Here is a 25493-nt window from a genome sequence, read left to right on the forward strand (position 1 = left end):
GACAATCTTAAAGGTCTTTTCCAACCTAAGCAATTATATATTTTATGATTTCAAAAATAAAAACAAGGAACACTTAATTTTCTTATGGGAGTAGCTTTGATGGAAGATCCTCCTTCTGCACCTCTTGGCTGGTGTGTCTGTCCCAGTCTGCTATGACACTTTCCTAACCTATAGAGTACACGTCCCTGTTGGCCCAAGCTGCAAACACTTGACGGTTGCAGGACAAGGGTGCTAAAGCTTGCAGTTGCTCTGGTGAGACCACAGGTGTGTCTCACCGCTTGCTTAGAAACATCGTCACATTTACGCTCTGGAAAGGAAAGGTTAGGAGAAAAAGTAGAAGCATCTAATAGCTTCATATTGTGGCCTAACACAATTTGACCATGTTTTCATTGCAAAGGTTAATATATTCAACTTGGATTTGTTGAATCATGTAAAGTAATATTTCACAATATGCTCCAGGAAAAAAAAAAAAGTGTATATATATGGTTAGCTTGTTTTATAGAACTAAAGAATGCCTGAAGATCTTTGTAATGATTTTTGTGTGACAGAATCAGTCAAAGTTAATGATGTTGCAGGCCTCAGTTGTGGTTATATTAAAAATAATTGCATTACCCTTGCACAACTCATTTCTGTTGCTATATAGTTTAAATATTTGATGCAGTTTTCAAGGACTGATCCTATTCTGAGGTGGGGAAAAATGCAGTAATCTGTGCCATTTCTTCTGTCTCAAACCACAACAAAATTTTCTACTATCACCATTATTGAGATATTCTCCAATCAGCCTTCTGAATCTTCCTGTTTTGAATTATTTTTCTTATCCCTTATGGCTGTTTTTTTAAATGTCTACCTACTTATGATCAATTTGAGTACATTTTTGAAGACCCCAATCATCATGTTAAACAAGCGTGAAGTTTGAACAACTAAAATCAAGTCAAGGGAAGTCAAAGTTTTTGTCCTGTGGAGGACTTCATGAGCTGGGTCATATGCAGGTATAGATGTATAGAAGTGTGAATGGGTGATGTGCGAGTATGTTTTTCGTTGTGCTTACTGGAAGAGCCTTAAGAAGCAGAAATTTTGTTTGAAAAATGGTCTGCTGAGCCTTTAAGTACTTACTCACAGAAGCTGTTTATCACTTATTCAAGTGAATTATAAAGGCCAATGAATACCAAAAGGGTTTCAAGAACTCAGAATGAGAGTGGTAGAAATTTTTGCATGTCATAGTCAGAAGTTTTTCTTTTTCTATTAATATATGCAGTCAGTTTGTGATACTATTTCAGCTCTATAACTTCAGCTAAAGTTGAAGAAAGTAAAGTTGAAGAAAAGAAAGTAAAGAAAGCTAAAGTAAAGAAAATGTAGGTTACAAACTTAAAAAATTGTGTAGGAGGGGAATAGAAGACATGGACAAGAACAAAGTTATGGAAAGAGGCAATTTTGAACTAATTTAATGACACTAATTAATATTTGATTCTTAGTTAATTCCCAAAAAACTCACATATCCTAATGATTACTGGACATCAAAATGTATCTGTGGGTTATAAGGAAAGGGAAGGGCATTGCAGAGAGCTCAGGATGATGCAGGGAAGAGGTAACAGAGTCTCTATGGAAATATTTATTCTTTCAAAAACAGAGATAAGTATCATAAAACTAATCATTCATAGTGCACTTTTTCATTTCACATTTGCTGTAGACATATTGGCATTACTTCTGTGAAAGCATTTGAAATATTAATGTATTAATACTTGATATGGATAAGGCAAGGGAGGAAAAGCCTCAAGGAGGAAAAATTAAGGCAGTTGGGCAAGATTACAGAAGCACTTTTCCCAGGCCTGGCATTTAAGCTTTGTCCTAGGCTGTGCTCAAACCTCTAGGCCACAGCTCTCCTGGGATATCACATATTACGTATGGATGAGCTTTCAAAGCGACCTAAAAGATAGGCACTGTACTCCCTCTGAAAGGCAACAGGATGGAGGATCCTAATATCCCAAGGCCTTCCTGAAAACCTCATCTTACACACGGTCTTAACCACTTCATCACAGTCACTAAATAACAGCAGGTACTTGTTAACAGCATGTGTATTAGTCACTGAAAATAATTTATCCCTGCTTTGAGGCTCCTCTAAAGAAATTATACCTCTCAATTTCTCAGCTTTCTCTATATAACACCTGAGAAATAATTGTTTTCATTTTTCTTTGCCTCATTGATTGTAAAATAAATAATCCATGAATAACTCCCTACCCTCATTATTCTAGCGTATCTGGTGAGCAATAACTTTTGGTTCAGCTGTTTAAGGGCAATGGCAGGAGGGATGGAGAGGGATGGAAAAGAAGAGTCAGACTCTTGAAATGCCTAAAACATAAGGCTGCGATATGGCCAGGTTGTCTACGTCATTTCTTGTAGGTGAAAACCACAGTGATACTTCAATGCAGCTTGCTTCCTGGCTCGCTCTCGGGCTGAGAATTAATTACCGAATGGCAACATCTGCATTAGCGGCTCCTGCAGCCCCAGCTCTCTGCAGGCGGGGTCACACTCGTTCCCCACCAGATGTAGGACCGCTCGGAGGACTTGCCTGCTGGCCACCTGTCTCGGATCCCCGCAGGCTGGAGCTCGGGAAGCCGCGGTGCGCGGTGGGGAGGGCGGCAGGAGCCGACCGCGGGGCGAGCAGGGGCGCCGCGCCTCCGCTCCAGCGGCACCGTGACACCGCCCCGCCGCTCCGCTCCTCTCCGCTGCCGGCCCCGGCCCCGATCCCCATCCCCGCACTCGCCCCGGCCCCGGGCCCGCTCCACCTTCCCCCCAGCCCCAGCCCTAACCCCGGCCCTGATCCCTGCACTGGCTCCCGCCCCGCTCCGCCCCAGCCCCGGCCCCGATCCCCGCCGCCGTCCCCCGGCTCCGCATCTGAGCCAGGCAAGGGAGGACGATCGGAGTCCTGGAGGCCCGAGGGGCGCAGAGGAAGAAGGAGGAGCTGAAGGAAGCGAAGGGAAGGGGAGGGGAGCGCAGGGGAGAGGATTTTCCCATCTTTTTTTTTCGGGGAGGAGGAAGGTTGCTGCTGCTGGTGGCAGCGTTTCCTCCTGCTGGAAGATGATGAATACATGAGGAGAGAGGCTCTGAGCCTGCTTCTGTGCTGCGGGAGTGTCTCTCTCTCCCTCCCTCCCCTCTCCCTGCCTCTGTGTGTGTGTGTTTGGCTGCCCGGCTGTGTGTGCGTGTACACTGTGTATATATATCTGAGCTGGGAGGTTATTGCAAGCTCCTCTCAGCAGCGCTCCTCTGTACAGGAAGAAGGGCTCAGCTGCAGTGGTAGCATCAACAGCAGCATTAGCAACACCAACTGCTTTTTTCGGCTTTCTTCCTTCCCTTCATCTCCATCTCCCTTTTCCCTCCCTCCTCCCACTCTCTTGGGGGATTGCTTTTCCTAATTTTTTTTTTATTATTTATTTTTTCCTCTAGAATCCCTGTTATTTGACACTTAGTGGCTTTTCTTCTTCTTCTTTTTTTTTTCCTCCCTTCCTCTGAGAAGGAGACACAGAAACACATACGCACAAACACAGAGAAATAAAGGAAAGAAAAGTACCGGGACTTATCCTGCTGCTGCAAACCCAAAGATAGCAGACGAAGAGGGGGTTTGGCTTCCACCCCAAGGTAAAGCCCTGCCCCCTTTACCTCTTCAACACCTCCTCCGAAGAAGAGAAGGAGAGAGAGCGAAGGGGGCCAAAGTGGAGAAAAGCAGGTCTTCTGCGGCTGGCATTTGGGAGTACAGGGAGCCAGGAAGTGAAGGATGGTTGTGGTTACCCGAGCTGGCTGCAGGGCAGCTCTCTTCCTCTGGATTTTCATCAGCATTAGCTGCAGAGCCAGGACTGCTCTGCCTGCATCTCGTAAGTACCCTTTTCTAAGAAACATGCACAATTTCAGCTCTGCAATAAGACGGAGGGAAAGTCTCACAACTCTGTGAGGTTACTTATTATTTCTTTGCTGATGAATATTGTGTTTGATTGTGTTTGATTTTTCTTTGTATGTGTCTGTGTGCACTGAGGTCTGATACTGTTTGCAGTGCCCCTCATCAGATCTTCCTTGGTGATTTCAGTGGTAGCTGGTGGGGAAAGTTGAAAGAGACCTGCTCTGTGATGTAATCTTGGTTCTGCAATGGAGTCAGAGGGGGAAAGGAACCAGAAGCTGTTCAAAGTTTGGGGATAGTTTTTGTTTGGCTGGTCGGTTTGATTTGTTTTGGTTTTTCCCACCTTTTTCAGAAGGGATGGAATTTGCAATTGGAAGTACTTCACTTCTACAGTTTTGTGGGGAAAAAGAGGAGATGTGACCAGTTTCCATAACTAGTGTTTTACTAAGGAGCAGCAAGAGAAAATTCTGTCTCATTTGAAGGGGAAAGAATGATTGTGAGTTGATGAGAGGGAACTGAGCCAGGACAGCTGTTCTTGAGAGTGAAGTTTTGCTGCCCATAATAGAATGAGCAAAGGTATTTTAGAGGAGACCATCAATTGCCCTCCTAGCGGAGGCAGAAATAGTAGAGAAATGATCAAGCATCTGCTGAAAAGCTGAACTTCAGACCAGAAGAGTGTAGAGCACCTGTACAGAATCTGATTCTGCTATCAGTATAAAAATGACAGCATATTCATTGTTTTCAGTGGATATTAGATCAAATTTTTAAAATTGAATTGAGCTGTAGTTTTGAGCAAAACATTTTGCAAGTAGATGTCAGAATTAAGTGTTTAGTTGTTTCTCTTCAGACCATGTAAAACATTTGCCAGTTGCCAAGTATCTTTGAAATGCATACTGAAATGAGGCAGTGCATTTTTATAGAAACATCATCATACTGCTGGCTTAATCGGCTGTTTATAGAGGAAGGAAGTGTCCTGAAATGTTACAGATAGATGTGCTGGATTGTATACATGTGAATGGGGGTTGATTCTACTGACCAAGCAGGGAATTGTCATAGAATGTAATGTATATACTGCATAGAGATCTATGTGGATCCCTCTATTTATTTATTTATTTGTTTGTTTCCTTGGGGGCGGGAATGAACAATGCAATGATTAGGGAATTGGAGCACTTCTATGCTTTCTCAGTGGGTTTCTATCTGTTATCATCTGATCACCTACTGAAAACCAAAACAGTGTTATTCCAGGATTTACTTGCACTTGTGTATTTGCTTGTGTGTCAACAAATATGCAGAGCAGTGTCTGTATTGTTATCTAGGTCTCAGAGGCTATAGGATGTTCAGTTGTTTTCCTACCTTTGAATTAGAAGAAGTATTGATCCTGAGGTTTACTTCTTAGTTTTGACCAGCTATATAATTTTTCTTAGCAATATTATTTCTTCATGGTCATCTCTCAGGCTCTCACAGGAATGTGTGGGGGTGAGGATTCATGATTTAGGTTGTCAAAAATGTGTTCTTTGAAAACAAAGTCCCTGCTTTTCTCTAACAGGGTTTCAGAGCTTTTTTGTTTGTTTTTGTCACTCAGCAGCTAATGGCTGTAGTTTAACATGAAAATGACCTACAGTGGGTTATCTGATTTCCCAACAATCAAATCTTTAACTTTTGAAAGAAGTTTGTTGAGAAGTTAGTGGTTGTCTTAATGTTACTATAACCAGAAATTCCAGGAATAAAGGTTATGTATATAATCTTAATTAAAATTTACTCATATACATTCCCATCTTGATAACTATCTATTAAAAGATTTCTCTATATTAATTCACCTTCCAAGAGCTTATACATTATACTCCTTATGTAGTGAGTGGCATTTAATTTCTGACTCACTTCTGAAAGTGAAATGGAGCTAGATTTGTTTACTGGAAACACAATACAGCTGGAAGTACACATCAGCCTCAACTTTACAAAAGGATTGTTCACATAGCAGTACATTCTGAAAATTCACATTGTTGAAAATTCTTGTAAAGCCTTATGGGTGCTTGGGAAGTGGTACCACAGTGGGAACTCGAGTGCTGTGTCACAGTGTTTTGGTGCACCACTTCACTGGTTATTCTCCTTCATGCTTCGCTATACAAACTGGTCACTGTGCTGTATTTTGTCACTGTGCTCTGTTTTCTGGGGTTGTTTATAACTTTGTATGCAACTGATTGTGAATGGGATTGGAGAATTTTGTTCTCTGTTGACAAGATGAGGTACTTAGTTTTTTATCTTTCTTTCTTTTTCTTTTTTTTTTTTCCTTCCCTCTGTCAATTTTGAACATCATATTGGGAATACTTCCAAAAGAATTAAAACCTGTGTGAAATGCAACTTTAATGTATAACTTATTTCCAACCACTATTACATTTTCTCCTCCATGTTACTTTATGTTTTGACTTTGAAGTAATTAATGACATCAAATTTATTCTTCACAGTATTTTTTGGGAAGCATGCAAGACTTATGGTGTACAGTGAATTACAAATCCCTATATATGAGCTTGCTGTTCAGTATTTTCTTACAGTCTGCTTGTGCTGGCATAGAAAAAGATACAGTTTTCAGAAAGAAGAGAATTGGACATTGCTTATGTAAATATACTGCATCCCAAATGTTTGTTTACTGTGGAAAGCCAGTAAATCTATCTCTGTCATTAAAATGGAAACTCAGTAATACTGATTCAGAAGAGATCGTGTTGCAAGCTTTTAATCTCATTCAGTTTTATCTCGAGATGAAGTGGGTGTTGAAAGCCCATCCTTTAGTATAATAAACATACACTGTGACAGAATATCACATACACTAATGCTCAGATCTTACTGTCAATTCTATTCATGGTCATGTTTTCAAATCCTGGCAATAAATTCTTAATATTCCTGAAATGTTTTTTACTAAGCGTGGAGGGACGAAAACACTCTTCTGGAATCAAGGCTAATGAACAGCTCAACCAGGAGAGGTCATCACAAGATAAAAAGTAACATGGAAAATACAAATTTAGTCTTTACAGTCTTTTACATGGCTAAGATGGAATGATATGAATATGAATATGAATATGGGTAGACTAACTTTCATTTGTATTCCTATAAAAAACCCAAACACACAAAGCAGCAACCTTTTTACTTAATAAGAACGTTAAAGGTATTCAGTATAGGATCATCTGCTTCTCTGTGAAAGGAATTCACTTTAAAAGTAATTGTCTTTCACAGCTACTTTTTTTTGGGTTTTTCTGATTGTGTCTGTTTTTATGCAATGCAAACCTGATCAGTACAGACCTATTAAAACTTCTAGTTCTGATACTTGTCATACTTTTTAGTAGGTCCCATACCACTGCTCAAGTTGAAGTTTGAACCCATTTTACAAGACGCAGTGCTGAAATCAAATAGGGGGCATGTATAGTAAATCATTAAGATATGTAAAAGAAAAATGCACATCTTTTAGCTTTGACTGCATGGCACCCAGATTTTCCTGGGGAGAGTATTGAAAATGAGTAATGTCCATTTTGAAAGAGTGAGGCATTGTACAAGAAAGTCCTTTTTAAGAGTTCTGGACTATGCAGAATTACCTTCCAGATCATGGTGCTTGAATGTTGGGTGTATGACGTGCCATATATCCTATTAGGTTCACGAATAGTTCTTTTCCAGATAATGTCTCAGACATAACGGTATTTTTGGAAATCCGATAAATTCAATTTTTGTTTTTCCTGTTATAACTGATTAAGATTTCTTCGTTTAGGTCCCGTTGTCTTGAGGTTAACTCAGAGGTCCCACAGAATTTCGTTTCAAGTATACCAAACCATTTTCATTTACATTTAACATTTAATAATTTTTCTGATCCTTGGGGTCAAAGCATTTAAAAATATACTAAACTTTTGAGGGCCTAAGTTTCTTTTAAGACCATGGAATTTCATAACATTAAACATATGCTTTCTCTTTTGTTCTTTTAGAACACTTTAGCTATAAATTAGAACAAAATTTACATCCATCATTGTATAATTGTATTATTATTTAAGGTGCTATTCATCACTATATAATAAAATTAATGTTCAACAGACAAGTGACAGTTTTAACAACATTGCACTGAGTTACTGTTATTATTTAACAACATTGCATTGAGTTACTCGTCATGACTCTTTAAATAAATTGGCTTCTTCTTGAGCAATATGTTAACTTACATGTGAATGAATGAAATGTATTAAACAGTCTGCTGTGATTTCAAAATTTGTGACAGCAGCTAGAGCCCGTGTCAGTGCTGAAAATCCAAAGTTTCAAAGATTCTTTAACTTTTGTGTATGCAACATTGCACAAAACCTGATTGCAAACATTCATCTAGATACAGCAAGTCTGATTCAAAGTTTCGTGTGAGTGGGCATTGAATCAATTGTAAATGCCATTGAACTGCTATTTTAAAAACTGCCTTCTGCTTGGGCTGTTTTTGCTTTGCTTGTGTGTTTAGTTTTGTTTTGTCTCTTTTTTTTTTTTAATTCTGGTGCAATAATATGAAATAAGACATAACTCAGTAAGTAGTCCAGTCTGAAAGAAAGTTTGAAGGTGAAGTTAAAGACTATGAATTGAAAACTTGTTTCTGAACATTGGCTGTTTCTTTTGCAAGGACATGAGAAATATTTTTTTATTTTCTGTCTTTTTTTCTTTTTTTTTACTCAGGTACTTTTAACACATGAGAGACTATTTCAGTTCCTGCAGTTGTGATAGAAAATTATTTATATATAATGCATAACACATTACAGTTACTCAGACTGTACCACTTCTTGAGTAACTCACATTAGAATGGATCTGTGACAGACAGTAGATTTTCCTGTAGAAGTTCTTTAGGAATTGTAACTTGGATCTCTATGTCTTCAGATATATCAGATCTCATGTTTACTGTTTAGTATTTATCACAATATTTAAGAGTTTTTAAGACTGTAATACTTTTAATGTTTGGGACAAAAACAAACTATGTACAAGCCATGGGGGAGTTTCTGCATTTTTTTTTCTAGATTTGCAGAAGCTGATCTCCCTCTGAGTGAACTGACTAATAGGTCAAACATAAGATAACTGGTTAAATTTTGAGGTTCCCCTGCCCATGAATATGTCCTGAAGAGCTGTCATGCTCGTCTTACAAAAGCACATGGACTTGGAAATGTTTCAGTCATTTCAATTAGGAAATGTTAGAGAAGAAACATGAGTCTTCTTCATCAGATGAACTGATGAGTGACTTTGAAAATTTGTTAGTCTTAAAAATTTTAAATAATTAATTTAAAATTATAGCATTATTTCCAAAATCTACATAGAGATGAGATCCTTCTTTAAAGGATCGGGAAGACCTGTGAGATAAAGAAAGCAGTCCATTAGCTTGAGCCTTCTCCCACTGAAGGAAATGGAAGTTGTGCCACAGATTTTAGGAACAGTGTGGTTATGGTTTTTTGTCAGTGAGAAGTTCATGATTCAGTCCATTGGTATGAGATACTAGAAATGATTAAAAGGTTCTTCAGCCTTTGAACTAACATTGATTTTATCTGTATCACACTTCATTTATTCAGCTACTTTATTGGCATTGCATTGGAAAATGCGAGACCACCAGCTAATTGCAGAACATGTTAAATCTCTAAATTTGGTGATGTAGAAAATTGCAGTAATCAGTAATCAATTCTTTTGAGCCACTTGCAGTTCCAACTTTGGAGATATCATAGATATAATAAAAAAATTCCCAAGTCTTATGCTTAACATTTACAAAGAACTTGAGCACTTGGTTTTGATAGCTCTGCAACTTTAGAACAGCTTTACAAAGCTGAGACCTTTCCTATCTCAGAAATTGTCTTAGTATTCGTTCACTGTAGTGGTAGCCAGCCTTTTCTGATTGGATCTTTAAGGTTGCACAGCAGATAATTCAGAGCAGAAAGGGATATTGACATTCACATTTACCTCTTTCCTCTGCCTAAAAAAGTCTAGAGATTTTTTGGCTTTACAAGCTCCTGGTGGAGAGATGGTTCATTCAGACATTTAACTTAAGCAAGCGGTCATGCTATGTCCATTGAGGGACTGGCAAACTTATTTACACTTATAGTTCATTATTTGATGTTAATATTTATCACCATTTGAAATATTTACCAAATATTTTATTTTAAGCTGTGTATGCACTCCAAAAATACGTTTTAAATAAATCAGTGACTAAAATCGATTCAGCATAGCTAGAAACTTAGTTGCCAGTTCTGCATTTGTATTGGTAAAAGCTCAAGTGGGGTTACAACTTTCAATGTGTAAATAAAATAAGCAGCTAAAAATACTTCCTAGAAGCAAGAAAGCACTTGAACTGTTCTAGCCAAAGGATTTTCCGTCCCACAAACAAATGTGATGTTTTAGAATGAACACTTATGATATGTCTCTAGACTATTTAAGTCCCGGTTTAAAGGGAAAGTAATATTTTCTTGTAGAAATTTAATGACTGTCTAAATATAACATAAACATTCTGTTTGATTTTGTAACTCTGCTATAACATTTAGTTTTTTGTAACATTTGCCCAGGGGAGTCAGTTATACACATGCTACATTTCTACTTTCTCTTTCTACAATGTAGGAATTTAAGCATTTTTTTTGGTGTCAAATCTAGAGGGGTGCCACTGTCTGGGTTTTTTTAATCACCTAAATATTGATAAAAAAAGTCTCTTATTGATTGCTTAATCATCTTACATACTTAAACTGGTATTTATTGTGAACCCAATGAATTTATAGTGGGGTAATACAAGATCAGCAGATGAGCTGAGGAGACTGGGAGGGGCCATTTCCATAAGGGGTAGCAGAAAGTCTGTGATGGAAGGTTTGCCAGAGAAGAAAAAGAAGAATTACTCTCATAACAAATGGAAGTTTAAAAGTATATGGGCCTAATGCAATGGGATACAACACAGCAGGAAAGGCAACCTCAATATATTTTAGGTTTTCATATCTTATCTACTGGTTTTAAGTATCATTGGTGTAAAGTTCTTGAAACACAGATTGAAATGCAATTAAATTGGGATGTGCTGTTTATGGTAATAGAAGGAATACTGTGATTGGGGAAAAGCAACAACAACAAAAAAATGTCCTAGAATAGCAACCAACAGATAGGAAAACAAAAAACTTAAATTTACACCCTGTTGACCCAGGTTTCAAACACAGATGCCTTCCTAATATCTTTAGACTCTGCCCAGATCATCAGTGAAGCACAGGAAGGGCTTGTGCACATTTTTTTCCCTGGATACAGATAAAAATTCAAATATCCTAAAAAAAAAAAAAAATCAGGAAAAAAGAAAAAAAACCAGAAAAATAAATTATTTTAAGAACATAATCAGAGATTAAAACTAGTGGCACCCGATTGTTCTGGGCTATGGGAAAAAAAGGGAGAAGGATGTACTGAAGGTTGTCTCCCACACAATAACAGGAACCTATTTTTTCTTCTGCTGAGGAATGGAGTCACAGGGAGTAGCCTGCCCAGTCCACAGCATTTGCACTGCATTAGGAAAAGAGGGAGCCTCTGTGAGAAACAGAGTCAGAAGCATATCCTGTTCAGGCCAGGCTCTGCTGGCTACTTGCTCCCAAGCTGCAGCAAGCTGTACTCTCTAATGTTCTTTCCTTTGGTTTTACATCCAAAAAATTATTCTAGTGAGCATACTGTCAGTTGTATGATGAATGTCCTACCTCCTTCTTCCCTGGTACAGCCAAGCTGTTAGAAATGATAGCAGAATTCCCTCTAGATAAGAGGAGGTATTACAGTTCCAACCTTCTTCCAAAAAATATACACCACCAGATCACACACCCATTTGCTTCTGCTCCTAATTTATTTGCCATTTCTCACGTGCCTCCTTTCTGATTTTATTAATCATCTTACTCCCTACTTTCTGCCCTCTCCCTACCCTTTCCTCCAGCAATAAACTGATTCCACTGACTTCTGCTGGATTCTCATTGATTGATCACTGTATTGAGTAATTTGCTGAGCCTGAAACTAAGGGAGATTGTCTTCATTGATTCCTGATTAATTCATCCATTTGTGAAAGCTAGGTACACAGGTAATAACTCAATTGAAATTCCTTCACTGCTTAATTGCTGTGCCATAATCCTGGCCTGTTAAATTAGATAATCAGATATTATGAATGATTAGGATTCATTTTTTCAAAACACAATTATTAGAATGTCATTATAAGGAATGTTTTTATTTACTCTGTTTATAATTATTAATAAAATGCCATTTTAGACATTAGGTCAGTACAGTGTATATGTTTTATACATATGGAAAAAAATTGTGTCAGATGAATCTGTGAGTGAATTATGGTCCCAAATCTACATATTCATAGCTTGTAAGGCCAAAAAGGATCCAAACCAGCTATGGTGATATGGTAGATTGTATTACTACTTTTTTCTCCTTTATACATCATAGAATCAATGAACCAGGGAATAGTTTGGGCTGGAAGGGACCTTTAAAGATCATCTAGTTCAACCCCAACACCACAGGCTGGGACACCTTTCACCAAACCAGATTCCTCAATGTCCTATCCGGCTTGACCCTTAACACTTCCAGGGATGGGACATTTGCAGCTTCGCTGGGCAGTCTATTCCAGAATTCCTTCTTTTTGTGTAATCTAAATCTACCCTCTTTAATTTAAAAGTGTTCCTCTCATACTATCGGTACATGCCCTGGTAAAAAATCATTATTTCTCTTTCTTATAGGCCCCCTTTAAGTATGGAAAGGCTGCTATAAGGTCTGCCTGGAGCCTTCTTTTTCCCAAGATAAGCCACCCCAACCCTCTCAGCTTTTCTTTTTGAAAGGGAGAAGCCCTCTGACCATTTCCATGGCCCTCAGATCGACCCACTCCAACGTGTCAATGTCATTCTTCTGCTGAGGGCTCCAGAGCTGGACTCATATGGGGTTTAAGGAGAGCAAAGTAGAGGGGCAGTGTGATGTCCCATGACCTGCTTGCCATGCTGCTTTTTATGCAGGCCAGGATCCTAGTGGCTTCCTGGGCTGCAAGTGCACATTGCTGGCTCTTACATAAGTTTTTGTCTGCCAGTATCACCAACTCCTTTGCTCTCAATTCCTTCATCCCGCAGTCTGTATTGCTACTGGGGATTGCCCCAACCCAGGTGCTGGACCATACGCTTGGATTTTTTTAACTTCATGAGGTTCACGTGGGACCACTCCTCAAGCCTGTCCACATCTCTCTGGATGTTGTCCCTCCTCTCAGTCAAATCAACAGCACCACTCAGCTTGGTTGCGTTCCGTAAACTTGCTAAGGGTGCACTCAACCCCACTGTCTAGGTCATTAATAAAGACATTTTACTGTATTTGTCCCAATACCTGTGAGGGACAACACTCATCTCCATTTGGATCTCCATTTGGACTTTGAGCCATTCTTTGGGCATGGCTGTCTCGTCAATTATTATTCATCTAACAATTCATGCATCAAACCCTTATTTCTCCAATTTATGGACAAGGGTGTTGTGTAGAACTGTGTCATTGACCAGGTTGGTTACATCAGTAGCTCTTCCCTCATCCACCAGTACAGTCACTCCTTTGTAGAAGACCACTAGACTTGTCAGGTATTATTTGCCCTTCATGAAACCATGTTTGCTTTCTCTAATATATCTCCTTGTCATTCATGTTCTTTGGCATATCTTCTAGGAGAAACTGTTTCATGAACTTCCTAGGCACAGAGGTGAGGCTGATTGGTTGGCAGTTCTCGGGGTATCCATTTTTACACATTTTATAAATGGGTGCAATGTTTCTCCTTTTGTAGGCACTGGGGATTTTGCTTGACTGTCATGACTTTTCAGAAGTGATAGAGAGCAGCCAGTTCCCTCAGGGCCCTAGGATGCATCTTGTCAGGTTCCACAGACTTGTCTATGTTCAGATTCCTCAGGTGGTCTTGAATCTGGTCTGCTCCTACAATGGGTAAGACTTCATTCCCCAGTCCCTGCCTTGATATTCAGGGGCTTGACATATGTGGGAAATTGAGTTGGCAGGGAAAACTTGAGGAAAAAATGTTGCTGAGTTCATCAGACTTCTCCATGTCAGTTGCCATCAGATAACCTGTCTCATTTACCAGAGGGGAACAGTCCTTTTTGTCTTCCTTTCCCGAGTCACATGCCTGTCAGGGTTTTGACACATTTCCTCCTGGCACTGAATGTCCTGGCCTGGAGCTGTGTTCTTTACCCTAAGTTCATGGCTTCAAACATGGTCACATTGAAATGCCTAATGTTTTCTTTTACCAGCCGACTTAGTCATCCCAAGCTTTTGACATGTAAGCTTCTAGTCACCTTCAGCTTCGTAGACTATGCATTTTTCTGGAGTTCAAACACCAAAGATGTTAAACAAAGGACTGAAAATCAGACTTCCATTTGTTCTCACTAGAAACCACTCATTTTCTTTGTTATGATTACATTTTGAGATATTTAAAGTGTCACATTTATAATAATTTTGAACCTTGGTTAAGATAGCATAGACTGCCAGTCAAGTGCCTTCAGAATTCAAAATGCATATTATTTCAATATATGCAGAAATAGACAGAAATGTGTATATCTGCAGATTTCTTGTGATCCAGTTTTGTATTCTCAGAAAAAAAAAAAGCTGTCAGAAGATCAGGATACTTTGACAAGATCGATTTTTTTAAAAGTGATGTTGATTTTCAATAATTGCATTTACAGCATTTAAATTTTTATTAATCAGGTTCTATTATTTTGCCTAGCAGCAATGTTAGTTGGAGTGGCTTGTAAATGTGCATTTCATTGTTTTCAGTATTTGCACTCCACAGTTTCTTTCAGTCTTTTGGAATTTCCTTGGTGTTTCAAGGGTTATTGGAAATCAGCAATGATCAGCGATCAGAGACCTTCTCATTTACAGCTTACCCTGCTGGTTTAAACTGTCTAGCCTTGTTAACCTCTTTTAAACATCTTCCTCAGCTTTTATTAGAATGTAAATGGTTTTGTTGCCACTCTGAGATCTAACTATGCAGTCTTGTTTGTTTTCCTAACACTGTATGTTTTCGTCTTTTCTACATGATTGGCAAATTCACCACCTGTATGTAGCGGTCTTCTGATATGGCTCCTTTTGCTCCTCAACTCCTCTCTCACTTCTTAAAGAAACCCCCAAAACACAAAACCCAACACTCAAACCTGTGGTTTTGGGATTTTTTTTTTTTAATAATGATTCTTATGTTTTCTGTGCAGAGACAAATTAAAGCTTATATCCTTTTGCTTATAATTTTAACGTATTTGTTAGATTCTGATTTACAGAATCACAGAATGGTTGAGTTTGTAAGGGACTGCTGGAGATTATCTTGCCTTGCTAGTAGAGTTCCTTATATCAAATCTAAATCTTCCCTCTAGGAAGGGTATACAGCAGCAGATAACATGGCCTTAGAGAGCCTAGAGGAAGATGGTTGTGGGTTTCAGGCAGAAGGAAGTAATATAATCTTTCCTGACCAGTTCTGACCTGGTCCTAACTATTGCTTCAAATCAGAAGAGAAAATTCATTTGGATTTTAGGGGTTCTCTGAATTTTTAATTTAACAACTTGCTACATCATTAAGTCCAGTCTCATAGAAATGCCCCTCCCAGTCTCTATTGACATAGTTTCCTATATATATAGAGAACAGTTAGTTCAGAATTCTTGCTGACATAGACAATGTTTGTATTCTGAACTTGAAAATCATTCCTCTTCTGGTGCTGAAGATTTACCTTTCATGAAATGTCAGCAAAACCATTATGTCCATTGTGAAGAGTGTTCAGAGATAGGAGCTGATTTTACTTTTCCTCACTGGGAAAGGAAGGTGCTTTTGGTTTTATATTAAATCTGAAATGTGGTAACTCAAACTGTGGAGTTTTTATCATGTTGTGATGCCATGTGTGTATATCTTGAGGAATTTTTGTAAAGAGTGAAAAAGTTTCTTTTCTTAGAAGTGCAAGGCAGCGATGATCATTTCACAAAGTAAAATGTACTATAGTATCAAGGAATTGTTCTGAAGTAAAGGCATAATGGACTGGTTTTACATACTTATGTTGATCATTTATATAGGTTTTATTGACCTGATGGGACAAATTATTTTGCAGAAAGAGAATTAATTTGCTACTTCTAACTATTTTCCTCAGGAACATAAGCAGTAGATGGTAAAGGCCTTTAGTTTTTATTATGACCATATTTCCCTCTTAGAAGAGTCAGTATTTGGTTTGTCTGGAAGAATGTTGTGAAAAGTCAAGTGAAAGACTGGAATCATTGTGCTTGAAATTGCCTAGAGAGGAAGATTTTCTGCTAGAACCTTGGAAAGAATAGATCTTGGATATTAACTTAGAAATATAGTAGAGTATTCACTATACTATGTGTCTCATTGTAAGTAACCCTGTCTAGTGAATCAAGATGTAACCCTACACTAGGTGAAGACAGACTTTTGAATAGAAAATATTACCTAAATATTTCACTAGGAAGTGTTTTTCTTAGTTATACAGATGTTGAATCCTGAAAAATACAGTTGCAGACAGTGAGGATCAGGGAAATAAATTCTGACATTCTGAAACAGGGACACTCAGATTGTGGGCCTATCACAAAACCAGACACATCAAGAAACAGTCTAATGAGTGAGAATTCTGTTCTCAAAGTTATGACCTAAAAGTTCCCTTTAGTTCTTCTGACCAAGTCTAAAAAAAGGAAGATGGAACCAAACTAGAAAGATCTTGATACAGAAGTAAGTGCTGAAATTTCAGACATGACTCAGGTTCAAAATTCAGTGGAGTAAGGTCAGTCTTTCTAGATCAGTCATGTCCCTGCACATATTCCTCAAACTCTATATCATGATATATTTGGCCTTTTTTTTTTTTTACTGATGAGGGTGTACGTGCATTGTCATTTGTGGTTGCTCAAGATTCTCTGTATCATATACCCTGTATCATGTTGTTGTAGGAATGCATCCCCCAAAATGTTGTAAGATGGCATGTTTTCAAGTAAGCAGCTATATGAAAAGTGCATGAGTAACTGAATAAAAGGAGATAAATGTAAACAACAACAAAAATATTAAACTGAATTTTCAACTGAACTATAAATAAAATTGTATCATAATTTTGAGAAACCCCAACAAATATTTCAAATCTGGTTGTTGGAGTGAAAAGAATTTGTTGGCAAACTTTACACAGTGCCATATGGATAAGCACAGTGCAGAGAATTTCTCAGAGACTTTTTGGTGCAATTTCAGTGGTATGATTGACATTGTATTGTTATACATACATTTAAGACAGTCCTCTGCTTTCCAAGAAGAAAAATATTATTTGCAAGTATAACCTGTTGTTTGTACTTATAAATCAGTGTATTCCATGCTTTGCTTTGATAACTCTAATTACAGAAAGAAATGAACATAAAGCTATGAAGGATCTCATAGTAATTCAGAATATAAAGATGTAAATGCTTCTAATAACACGCAAACTTTATATATATCAAAGGAAAATTGTTCTGGTGTCAGTTTTAATGAGGAATATAGTTATTTTTCAGCACTGGTGTTTAATGCCTAAAAAGTTTTTCTCTTCTTGCCTTCCGTCTTTCTTCTGCCCCAGGCAGACATTTCAGCTAATTCAAATGAAAATACTTCTGTGGTATTCCAGGAGATTCTTATCCTTTGATTTTGGCAGAGGAGCAAGAGCGAAAAACCAGGCATCTTTCTGTATATTCTGGCAGGCAAGTCCATACTAATGTCTGAGGTGGATCCATCAAGAGCTGAAAAATGTGAATACATCTTGAGGGATGTTTTATGATGGAAGAGATGTGAACACTGTGAGGGCAAGAATCAGGACTTCCTTCCGTAAAATGTTCAGCTCCTCGGAAACTGTCCAGAGGCTGTGGGAGAAGACAGCGTGGAGTTGTTTTAGTTCCCTAGTTCCCTGCAGTCTTTGTTGCACCTTGCCTGTTTTGACTACTTTTTTTGTAGATATAAATAGAATAAATATTCAAACCATTCATAAGAATTAGCCTCAAATGTAAATCTGACTGTTGGTTATCTATGTCTTTAATAATAAGAGTAGTGGTGTGCATAAAACAGTGTTTATAACACAACAGATGAGAGCAAAATTTTTCAGAGATGAATCTCTAATTTCTTTTTAGCTACAGTAATATTTTCATAAACCATGTTAAAATAATCCAGCCACATTCTATACAGTAAAATATCCCTTAGATTTCTAAACAGCATTTATGGAATCTGACTGGCAGAAAGGCACCACAAATATTTTCAAAGAAGGAACTTGATTCAGCTGCAGAATTGCTTTTTAAATACAAGCTTTGTATTGTTCTGGATTTGTTTAAATTGAATTTAATACATGTAATCAACCAGGCTGCTAAATGGACTTCATACCTAAAGCCTGATTTTCTGGGAATAACAACTCCTCAGCTAGTGTAATTTCTGTGACTTGAATAATTTAATGGTTGAAATAATAAGGGACCTTACTCTCATAGGCTTACTGAGAATGGGGAAAAAAGATAACATGAAAATAACAGACATTGACTTCTAGGAACACAATAATAAGCAAACTTCAGCAGCCTTACTCAAGGTTATTTTTTATTGACTTAGGCATAATCCTCCTAAACAATTATTCCTTTTTTTTTTTAGTTACCAAGTTTATTTCTAGAGAGCGTGAGTCCTCCACAAATTAATTTTTAAGGATTTAGAGTTCCAAAGGTTACATTCTGTTCAAATCAGAGATACAGATATTAATTTATCTAATTGGTACTGAGCATTGAATTTTAGAATACACAAAATCTGTTCATTAAAAATGGCATCAAATTAAGCCGTGAAATGTAAGTGATTTGAAGGGCACATAGAAGGTAGAACTGTCAGTTATTTTTTGGGGGGTTTTTTTGACTGTTAAGTGTGACTTTTCAGCTGACATCAGATGATTGTACAAAAATTTTGGAGCTTAAAAAAATAGAATAATATCCAATTAAATTAATTGATTAGAAATTCAATCTGTAAAGAATGGATAGTTTGGAGTATGATAATCTTGTATCAGAATGTCTCCGAGTCTTTGAGAGCGAAGTATCACATGCATTTTGATAATTTGAAATCCTAGTCAACATCTTTCTCCAGACAAACTATAAATTAATTACCCTTTAGTGTTCATTAAAGCATCTGCACTTCTAGTCCATAAAATTAGCAGAGTAATATGCATCTAACATTATTTTTAATAGTTATTAATGCATGTTCAGTTAAAGACATTTCATCACTGAAGTCCGAACTACTCATATTTTGCAATGGATTGCCTGTCAATATCTTTGTAATTTAAATTAATATTACACTTGACAGAATCTCTGGAGGACCAGCTTTCTTGAAAGTGTTGAAACTTGTAACAGGTTCAAGGGATGGTTTAGCCCCATTTTGGTCACACTGGAAGTCTGTTTTCCAGATAAGGGAAGAGGCTGATAAGAGGTAAATCCTTCGAGGTGGAATAAGTCCTTCTTATCATGCCAGTGTCCTTCCTCACATAATCACTAAGGTATGAATACTCCCTTTGAATGGGGACATTGAGACGTAGGATGAAGGTATTCATCTTGGCTGATGGGTCATGACTGATTCAACTACACTGAGAGACAACTGCAGCATCTCAGAAGATGTCAAAGACTCATAAAATGTCCTGAGATCCACAACATTACATCATCCAGTGTGAAACTCCCTGCCTGAGGGGAAGTACCTGGTCATTCCCACCTGAACCTGAGTGACTATAAACCCAATAGATTTTGAATTCTGTGGGTTCATTCCCCCCACCACTTGTGGATACAGTCACTTTCTCTCCCTCAGCCCCCTTGTCTTTCTCTCTCTCTCTCTCTCTCTCCCTCACATTTACTGCTAAATAAAAATCCATACTATTGCCTTTGGCATATGGTCTCATTTGCACCTTAATTTGGGCAGAGGCATCTCTAATAATTTTAATAATCTGATCGTAATACCATCAGACATACTGCTACATCAGAAATAGATTGTACATCCATATGTCAAATATTACTGTACTTTGTGCCAAGTTTTATGTTTCATACACTGACTAACTTGCTATGACCATCTTTGTTAGGTATAATTTCTGAAAATCCCTTACATTTTCAAAATTTCGGTAAGTTTTAAAAAACAAAACATTGGAGACTATTTTGGCAAGGAGATGTATCAGCACAACATGGCAGTTTACTGCCCCATAGCTTCAGTGCTGTGCAATGTTGAGGAGGCAGCTCTGGGTTGGTGTATATGGAGTAATAAAGTTGAAGTCCACTTGGAATGTCCACTTGAAATGTCCCCTGAGTGGTGAAAAGGGAGTCCAGAATTCAGTTGAAAAATAGGATAAAATTTGTTAGGGCCCCTTTTACTTTAAAGGGAACACAATGATTCATAGGGAGCCAGGTTCACAATATGAATAACTCAAATTGTTGCTGGATTATGTGACTACTCCTAAGATCAGTAAAGACTTAAGAGATCTACGTAATTGATTGCTGACATTCATTTGCACACAGAAATAGACACGAACCTTCCACTTCTCAACGGCACATCCAAATCCACTGGGAGACTTTACTAATTTCATTGTTAATTCAATTTCCAGGAGCAAGGGAACAGGTCATGAGAGTTGCAGTTTGGATCATCAGGCATAATATTCTTCATTACCATCACAAGAGGCTGCCCATTTCTTGTTGAGGTTCCTGCTTGGATCCTAGCTGCAGTGGGGCAGCTGACTTTTATTAGAAGTGCAAAGATTTGTTCTGTGCAAGTGCAAAGGTTGATGCCCTAAAGACCTTGTTGCAAAGAATAGGGAATTTTTAAGCTGATTGTTGAGAGCTTTAGGGCAGACCTAGGAACTTTTCCAGAGGTGATTATAAGATGGATGAAATGTTTCAGTGAGAATTTTGGCAGGGAGTTGGCCAGCTGACACTGATTGAGAAGGAAGTTGCGAACACACAGGAGGAATTTTCATCTCCCTTCATAAAGGTCAGAGGTGATACTACAACTGATCAGAACCCTTAAGACTGACTCATTTGATCAGGGACTGGATATGCATGCATTGACTGATACTAAGGCGGGGATTGTTAACTGTAAGGGAACCAGGGGTTTGGGAAAGCAGGTCAGCTAACTTCAGCCACCTCCTTTTGGCTAGCAACCATTTCATACGGTCTTTCCTGAGGATGTCCTAATAAACCAGAGTTAAATTAGCCAGAAATAGAAGTAAATTTGATTGCCTAACTTAAAAATGCCTTCTCAGGTATGGTTTTACTGGTGCAGAGTAAATAAAATTGCCTATTCTCATGTATTTAACATTCATAGGGGGGGTTTTAACCCCAGACTGAGACTGAACTGAGAGGGTTGGGGGTTTATACTATGACTATCTGGGTTTTTGCTTCATGAAGAAATGAAGGTGTAACCAAATAAATACCCATGTTTGTATCTTGGCTATTTTTTACTTCATGTGTGGGCTGTTAAATCCTCAAGTCATCTTTGAGTCCTTGCATGTCATGGTCATAGGTTTGGGTGTTGTTTTTTTTTAAATTGTGTTAGAAGTTCTCTTTGGGAGTGACTTTATGGCAATTTGTACAACAAACAACATTTTCCCCCAGGCAGTTAGAAGTTAATTTTCATCTGAATACTTATTTTTTAGAACAAACATATGAAAGAAAGCTTTTCTTTCAAATAAGAACAGGCACATTATGCTTCAGATCAGTTTTTGTACAAGAAATAAGTCAGAAAATTAATCAAACCCCTACTTTGCATTCAACAGATCATTTAGTAAACAAGCATAGATAATTAGAAGCCTATTGAGTACAACTGTACTATTTTCTTGATAAGAAAATTTTAATTAAAAACAGTAGCATAGTAAGCCAACCTCCTTCTTACTCCCCACTTCTCGTAATTGCTGAACATCATGGAATTTTGTTCTTTTTGTCATATTTCTACTAAATTATACCTGATCGTTACAACTCCAAAGGATATAAAATGATGCAAAAATCAACCAGAAATCAAACCAGAACACCATCTTTCAATAACACATTATCAGACAAACTTTGAAAGTATTTTAATTTAAAATTCCTTTGTAATCAAATAAGGAAGTTGATCTTATCTGAATATTCATTTCATTAGTTTTCGCATTCCCACCCCCTTCTTATACAAATAGCCTCTTCAGATAAACAATTTGTCAAAAATCAAATAATTTCTTCCAATCCCCTGATCTTTCAATAGCCTAAACTGTGCCTTGGTACCCTATAACTTTGTTCTTTGTAGCCAAAGAGATTCTAACTTTGTATGGGAAGACAGAGGTTTTTTTCCAACTGTTGTAATATTTCCTTTTTTATCTTCAGCATACTGACATCCATACCATATTGTAATGTTCAAGTTGATGCTGATCTGAGAATTCTTTTCTTTTTAAATTGTAACAAACTTTTTTTTCTTATACACAGCTTAGCATCAAAATAGTCTTCATAGTTTTACTATTGATGAATGACATTTGATTTAAAAGATGTTCACAATCTCATCCAACTGTTTTGCCACGGAGGAAGTTTGGATGCATGGAGAATAAGTGTTGAATGTTACAGCAATCACTTGAACCACTATTTAATGTACCCAACAGTTTTGCTGTTGACTTATGAAGTGAATACTGTCTTCTGCAGCATTACAGCATATAATTAAAACAGTTTTCAACTTATTTTTTTGGCACGGAACTTGACCTACTTTCACACTTCTAAGGTTTAAAATAAAATACTATTTGCACTGCATTCCTTTTTTTGTAGAAATCTACCGTACAAATTTTAAGGAAAACTGCACTGCACTCTAACTAGTATGTGTGTAATTTAAGTCATAATAGTAATTTATAGCTGAATAGTAGCATTCCATGATTAGGGATCTAGTAATGGTGTACAGACATTGTGCTCAAAGCAATAATCATTAGTCAAGGAAGCATTACCTGCAAAGTCATCCATACTTGTGCAAATAAGAAATTGCCTACATTTGTAAGGAATGAAGGATCAAATCTATGCATTACTTAATCATAATACCTTCTTACACTATTTAAGGCTTTTTACTGCATGCTGCAAAAGAATACATGGAGATTAAGGAGGTACTTGATTTGCAAAACGGGTATGAGGCAGTAAGTCAAGTGGACTGGTTCCCACTGTCCTTTTAGTGTAAGATTGCTGTAGAATATAATTTTTGCCCCAAAACCTATTTTCCTGTCAAGAAGCTTTTCTTCTACTTTCGGGAGCAGAAAGAAGGAGCTGAAATATTTCCTTCTGAAAGAAGGAGCTGAAATGTTTTTCTTCAGAGAGCAAAAATTAAAAATGCTGAAACTTGAGGTGTAAAACCCCAAAAAATAGTTTTAATGTATAGTTTAAAATGTAAGTATTTTCCTGATAATTTTGGCATCTCTTTCAGATTTTAGAAAAAGTGTATGTATCTATAGATTTGTTTGGGTTTTTTTTCCAGTAATATATAGCATATAAAATTATAAACACCCTCTCCTGTACAAACCTTGCTTTGCTCCCTATTAATGTTATTATTCACCATTACTTCCATTTATCTGACAGCAAAGTCCTGTGACACCTGAAATTGAATTGTAAATGCTGACACACAACGGTACTTTCTAACTAAATTTATGGCAAATTAACAAAGATTTCAGTGTATTTGACACAAACTGGGTTAAGACAATGCCAGTCCTAAATCTCCACATTGTCTAAGTAAAGGAGCAGCAGTATCCTCAGCAGTATTATAAGCACATCCCCAGCTCTGTTTCATCCTCTTTTAGGTGTTGAATTGGTATCTGTTCTGTTCCTTATTTTTCCAGTTCTGGAAAATGAATTAATTTCTTTATGCTACAGCTAAAAATTATTTAGATGTTTCAAGCCACTGTAGCGGCATAAGAGATGAAGTAATTATCTTTCTGAGCACATGGAAAAAATGGAGAGATGGGAAAAAGAAAAGTGCTATGAGAAGAGAGGAATTAAGAAACAGGACAAATTACAATTTCATATTTAGATGCTACCAATATTTTGTTACATTCAGGTTTAATATCTCCCCATTCTTGAATTAATGTTGACAGGCAAAATTGATTTTGTTGAGTTCAAGGGTTATGAATTTTTTAAAAGTTCATTAATCTTTACGAGAATGTGCTAGTTTGAAAACAAACCAGTGGGAGGCACCAAGTCAGAATAACAATTTAATGGAAATTAAAGAAAAGGAGAAAAAAAAAGGTAAAAGAAAACACTATCAAACTGACAGAGTCAAGGTACAACCTGACACCCTGTTAGGCAGGGTGGTGGTAGCAGTCTGGTAGAATGGTGGCTGCAGTCCTCTGAAGCAGTGATCCTGTAGTGAAACAGTCTGCTCTTCCTCTGGAAGTCCAGTGGTGGCTGTGTAGCTCCTGTCCTCTGGAAATCCAGTGGGAAGCCCATCTCTCTGGTGTTCAGCCTCAGCTTATATCCACGATGGGATGCTTGGTTCCTCCCTCTGGGTGGAGCATCTCACAATGGGGTAACGAGTCATGAGGCAAAGTGTTGATTAGGCTCATTAACAGAAGATAGTCCAGAGGGAGTTATCTCTGAGTCAGGCGGCAGGACAATGATGGGCAATTAACAGAAAGATAGTCTGGGTGGAGGAGGCAAGGAAACACTGCCCCACCTGATTTCAACAGCTGATGGGGATGGTAATAGAATACACTGCAACCCAGGACAGAGAAGGAGGATTTCTTGAGGGTGATTCTGTTATGGAGAAATGATAGTAAAACATATTAAAATGTAAGGCATAGCACAAAAGTATATGTTTTGTTGACTTTCAGTGTGACTTGTGCTCCTTAATGTCTAGGTTTGTATTAAACAACCTGATGGTATTAAACTTATAAATCCAGTGGTAATGGGATTTTGATACCTATCACAGAATCGCAGGATGGATCAGGCTGGCAGGGACCACAGTGGGTCATCTGGTCCAACCTCCCTGCTCAAGCAGGGTCATCCTAGAGCACATGGCACAGGATTGTGTCAGATGTATCTCCAATGAGGGAGACTTCAGACCCTCTCTGGGCAATCTGGCTTCACCTACACAGTAAAGAAGTTCTTATACTCAGACGGAATTTCCAGTTTCTGCCTGTTGCCTCTTTTCCTATTGCTTGACACCATTGGGAAGAGCCTGGATCCATCCTCTTGACACCGTCCCTTCAGGTACATTGATATATCTTGGGCCATAGCAAAACTTTTAGTCCTCTTCAGTTTATTGCCCTGCCTCAACCTATGTAAGAGTGTGTCATGGATATCTCAAGATCCACTCCCATACTGAATTCCAGCTCTTCTATCTTTTCATCTACTTATATGTCATGTTTACTACAAAACTTCTGGGGAAAAAAAATCTATTGAGTTGTGGTCTAAAGTATGCAGAGATTCTGGCACAAAAGCATTAGAAACTCTTAAGCTTTCAAGACAGTGAAGCTGCAATACAGCTGTCTCTCCCTCTCTCCTCCTGCCACAGCCTGTCAAAAACATGCAGTGGGTAAGTTAAATAGTTTTGTTTAAGAACAAGAAGTGAAGTGATTTATAGCAACTTGAATCTGTTTGTGCAAGCATAATTGTTTACTGAAATTCTTTAC

The 25493-nt window shown here is 37.8% G+C and overlaps 1 protein-coding gene across 1 annotated transcript in view; it reads left to right on the forward strand.

The window, feature by feature from the left end:
• Positions 1 to 3028: 3028 nt before the first annotated feature.
• The window catches only part of CNTNAP2 (contactin associated protein 2), a 1037874-nt gene continuing 1015409 nt past the window's right edge, over positions 3029 to 25493 (forward strand). Inside the window, exon 1 of the mRNA XM_032104142.1 lies at positions 3029 to 3866. Within this exon, the coding sequence (XP_031960033.1) occupies positions 3770 to 3866 (97 nt within the window). The 5' untranslated portion in view covers positions 3029 to 3769. The remainder of the gene's footprint in view (positions 3867 to 25493) is intronic.

Source organism: Corvus moneduloides, chromosome 1 (genome assembly GCF_009650955.1).
Source record: "Corvus moneduloides isolate bCorMon1 chromosome 1, bCorMon1.pri, whole genome shotgun sequence".
Classification (NCBI taxonomy): Eukaryota; Metazoa; Chordata; class Aves; order Passeriformes; family Corvidae; genus Corvus; species Corvus moneduloides.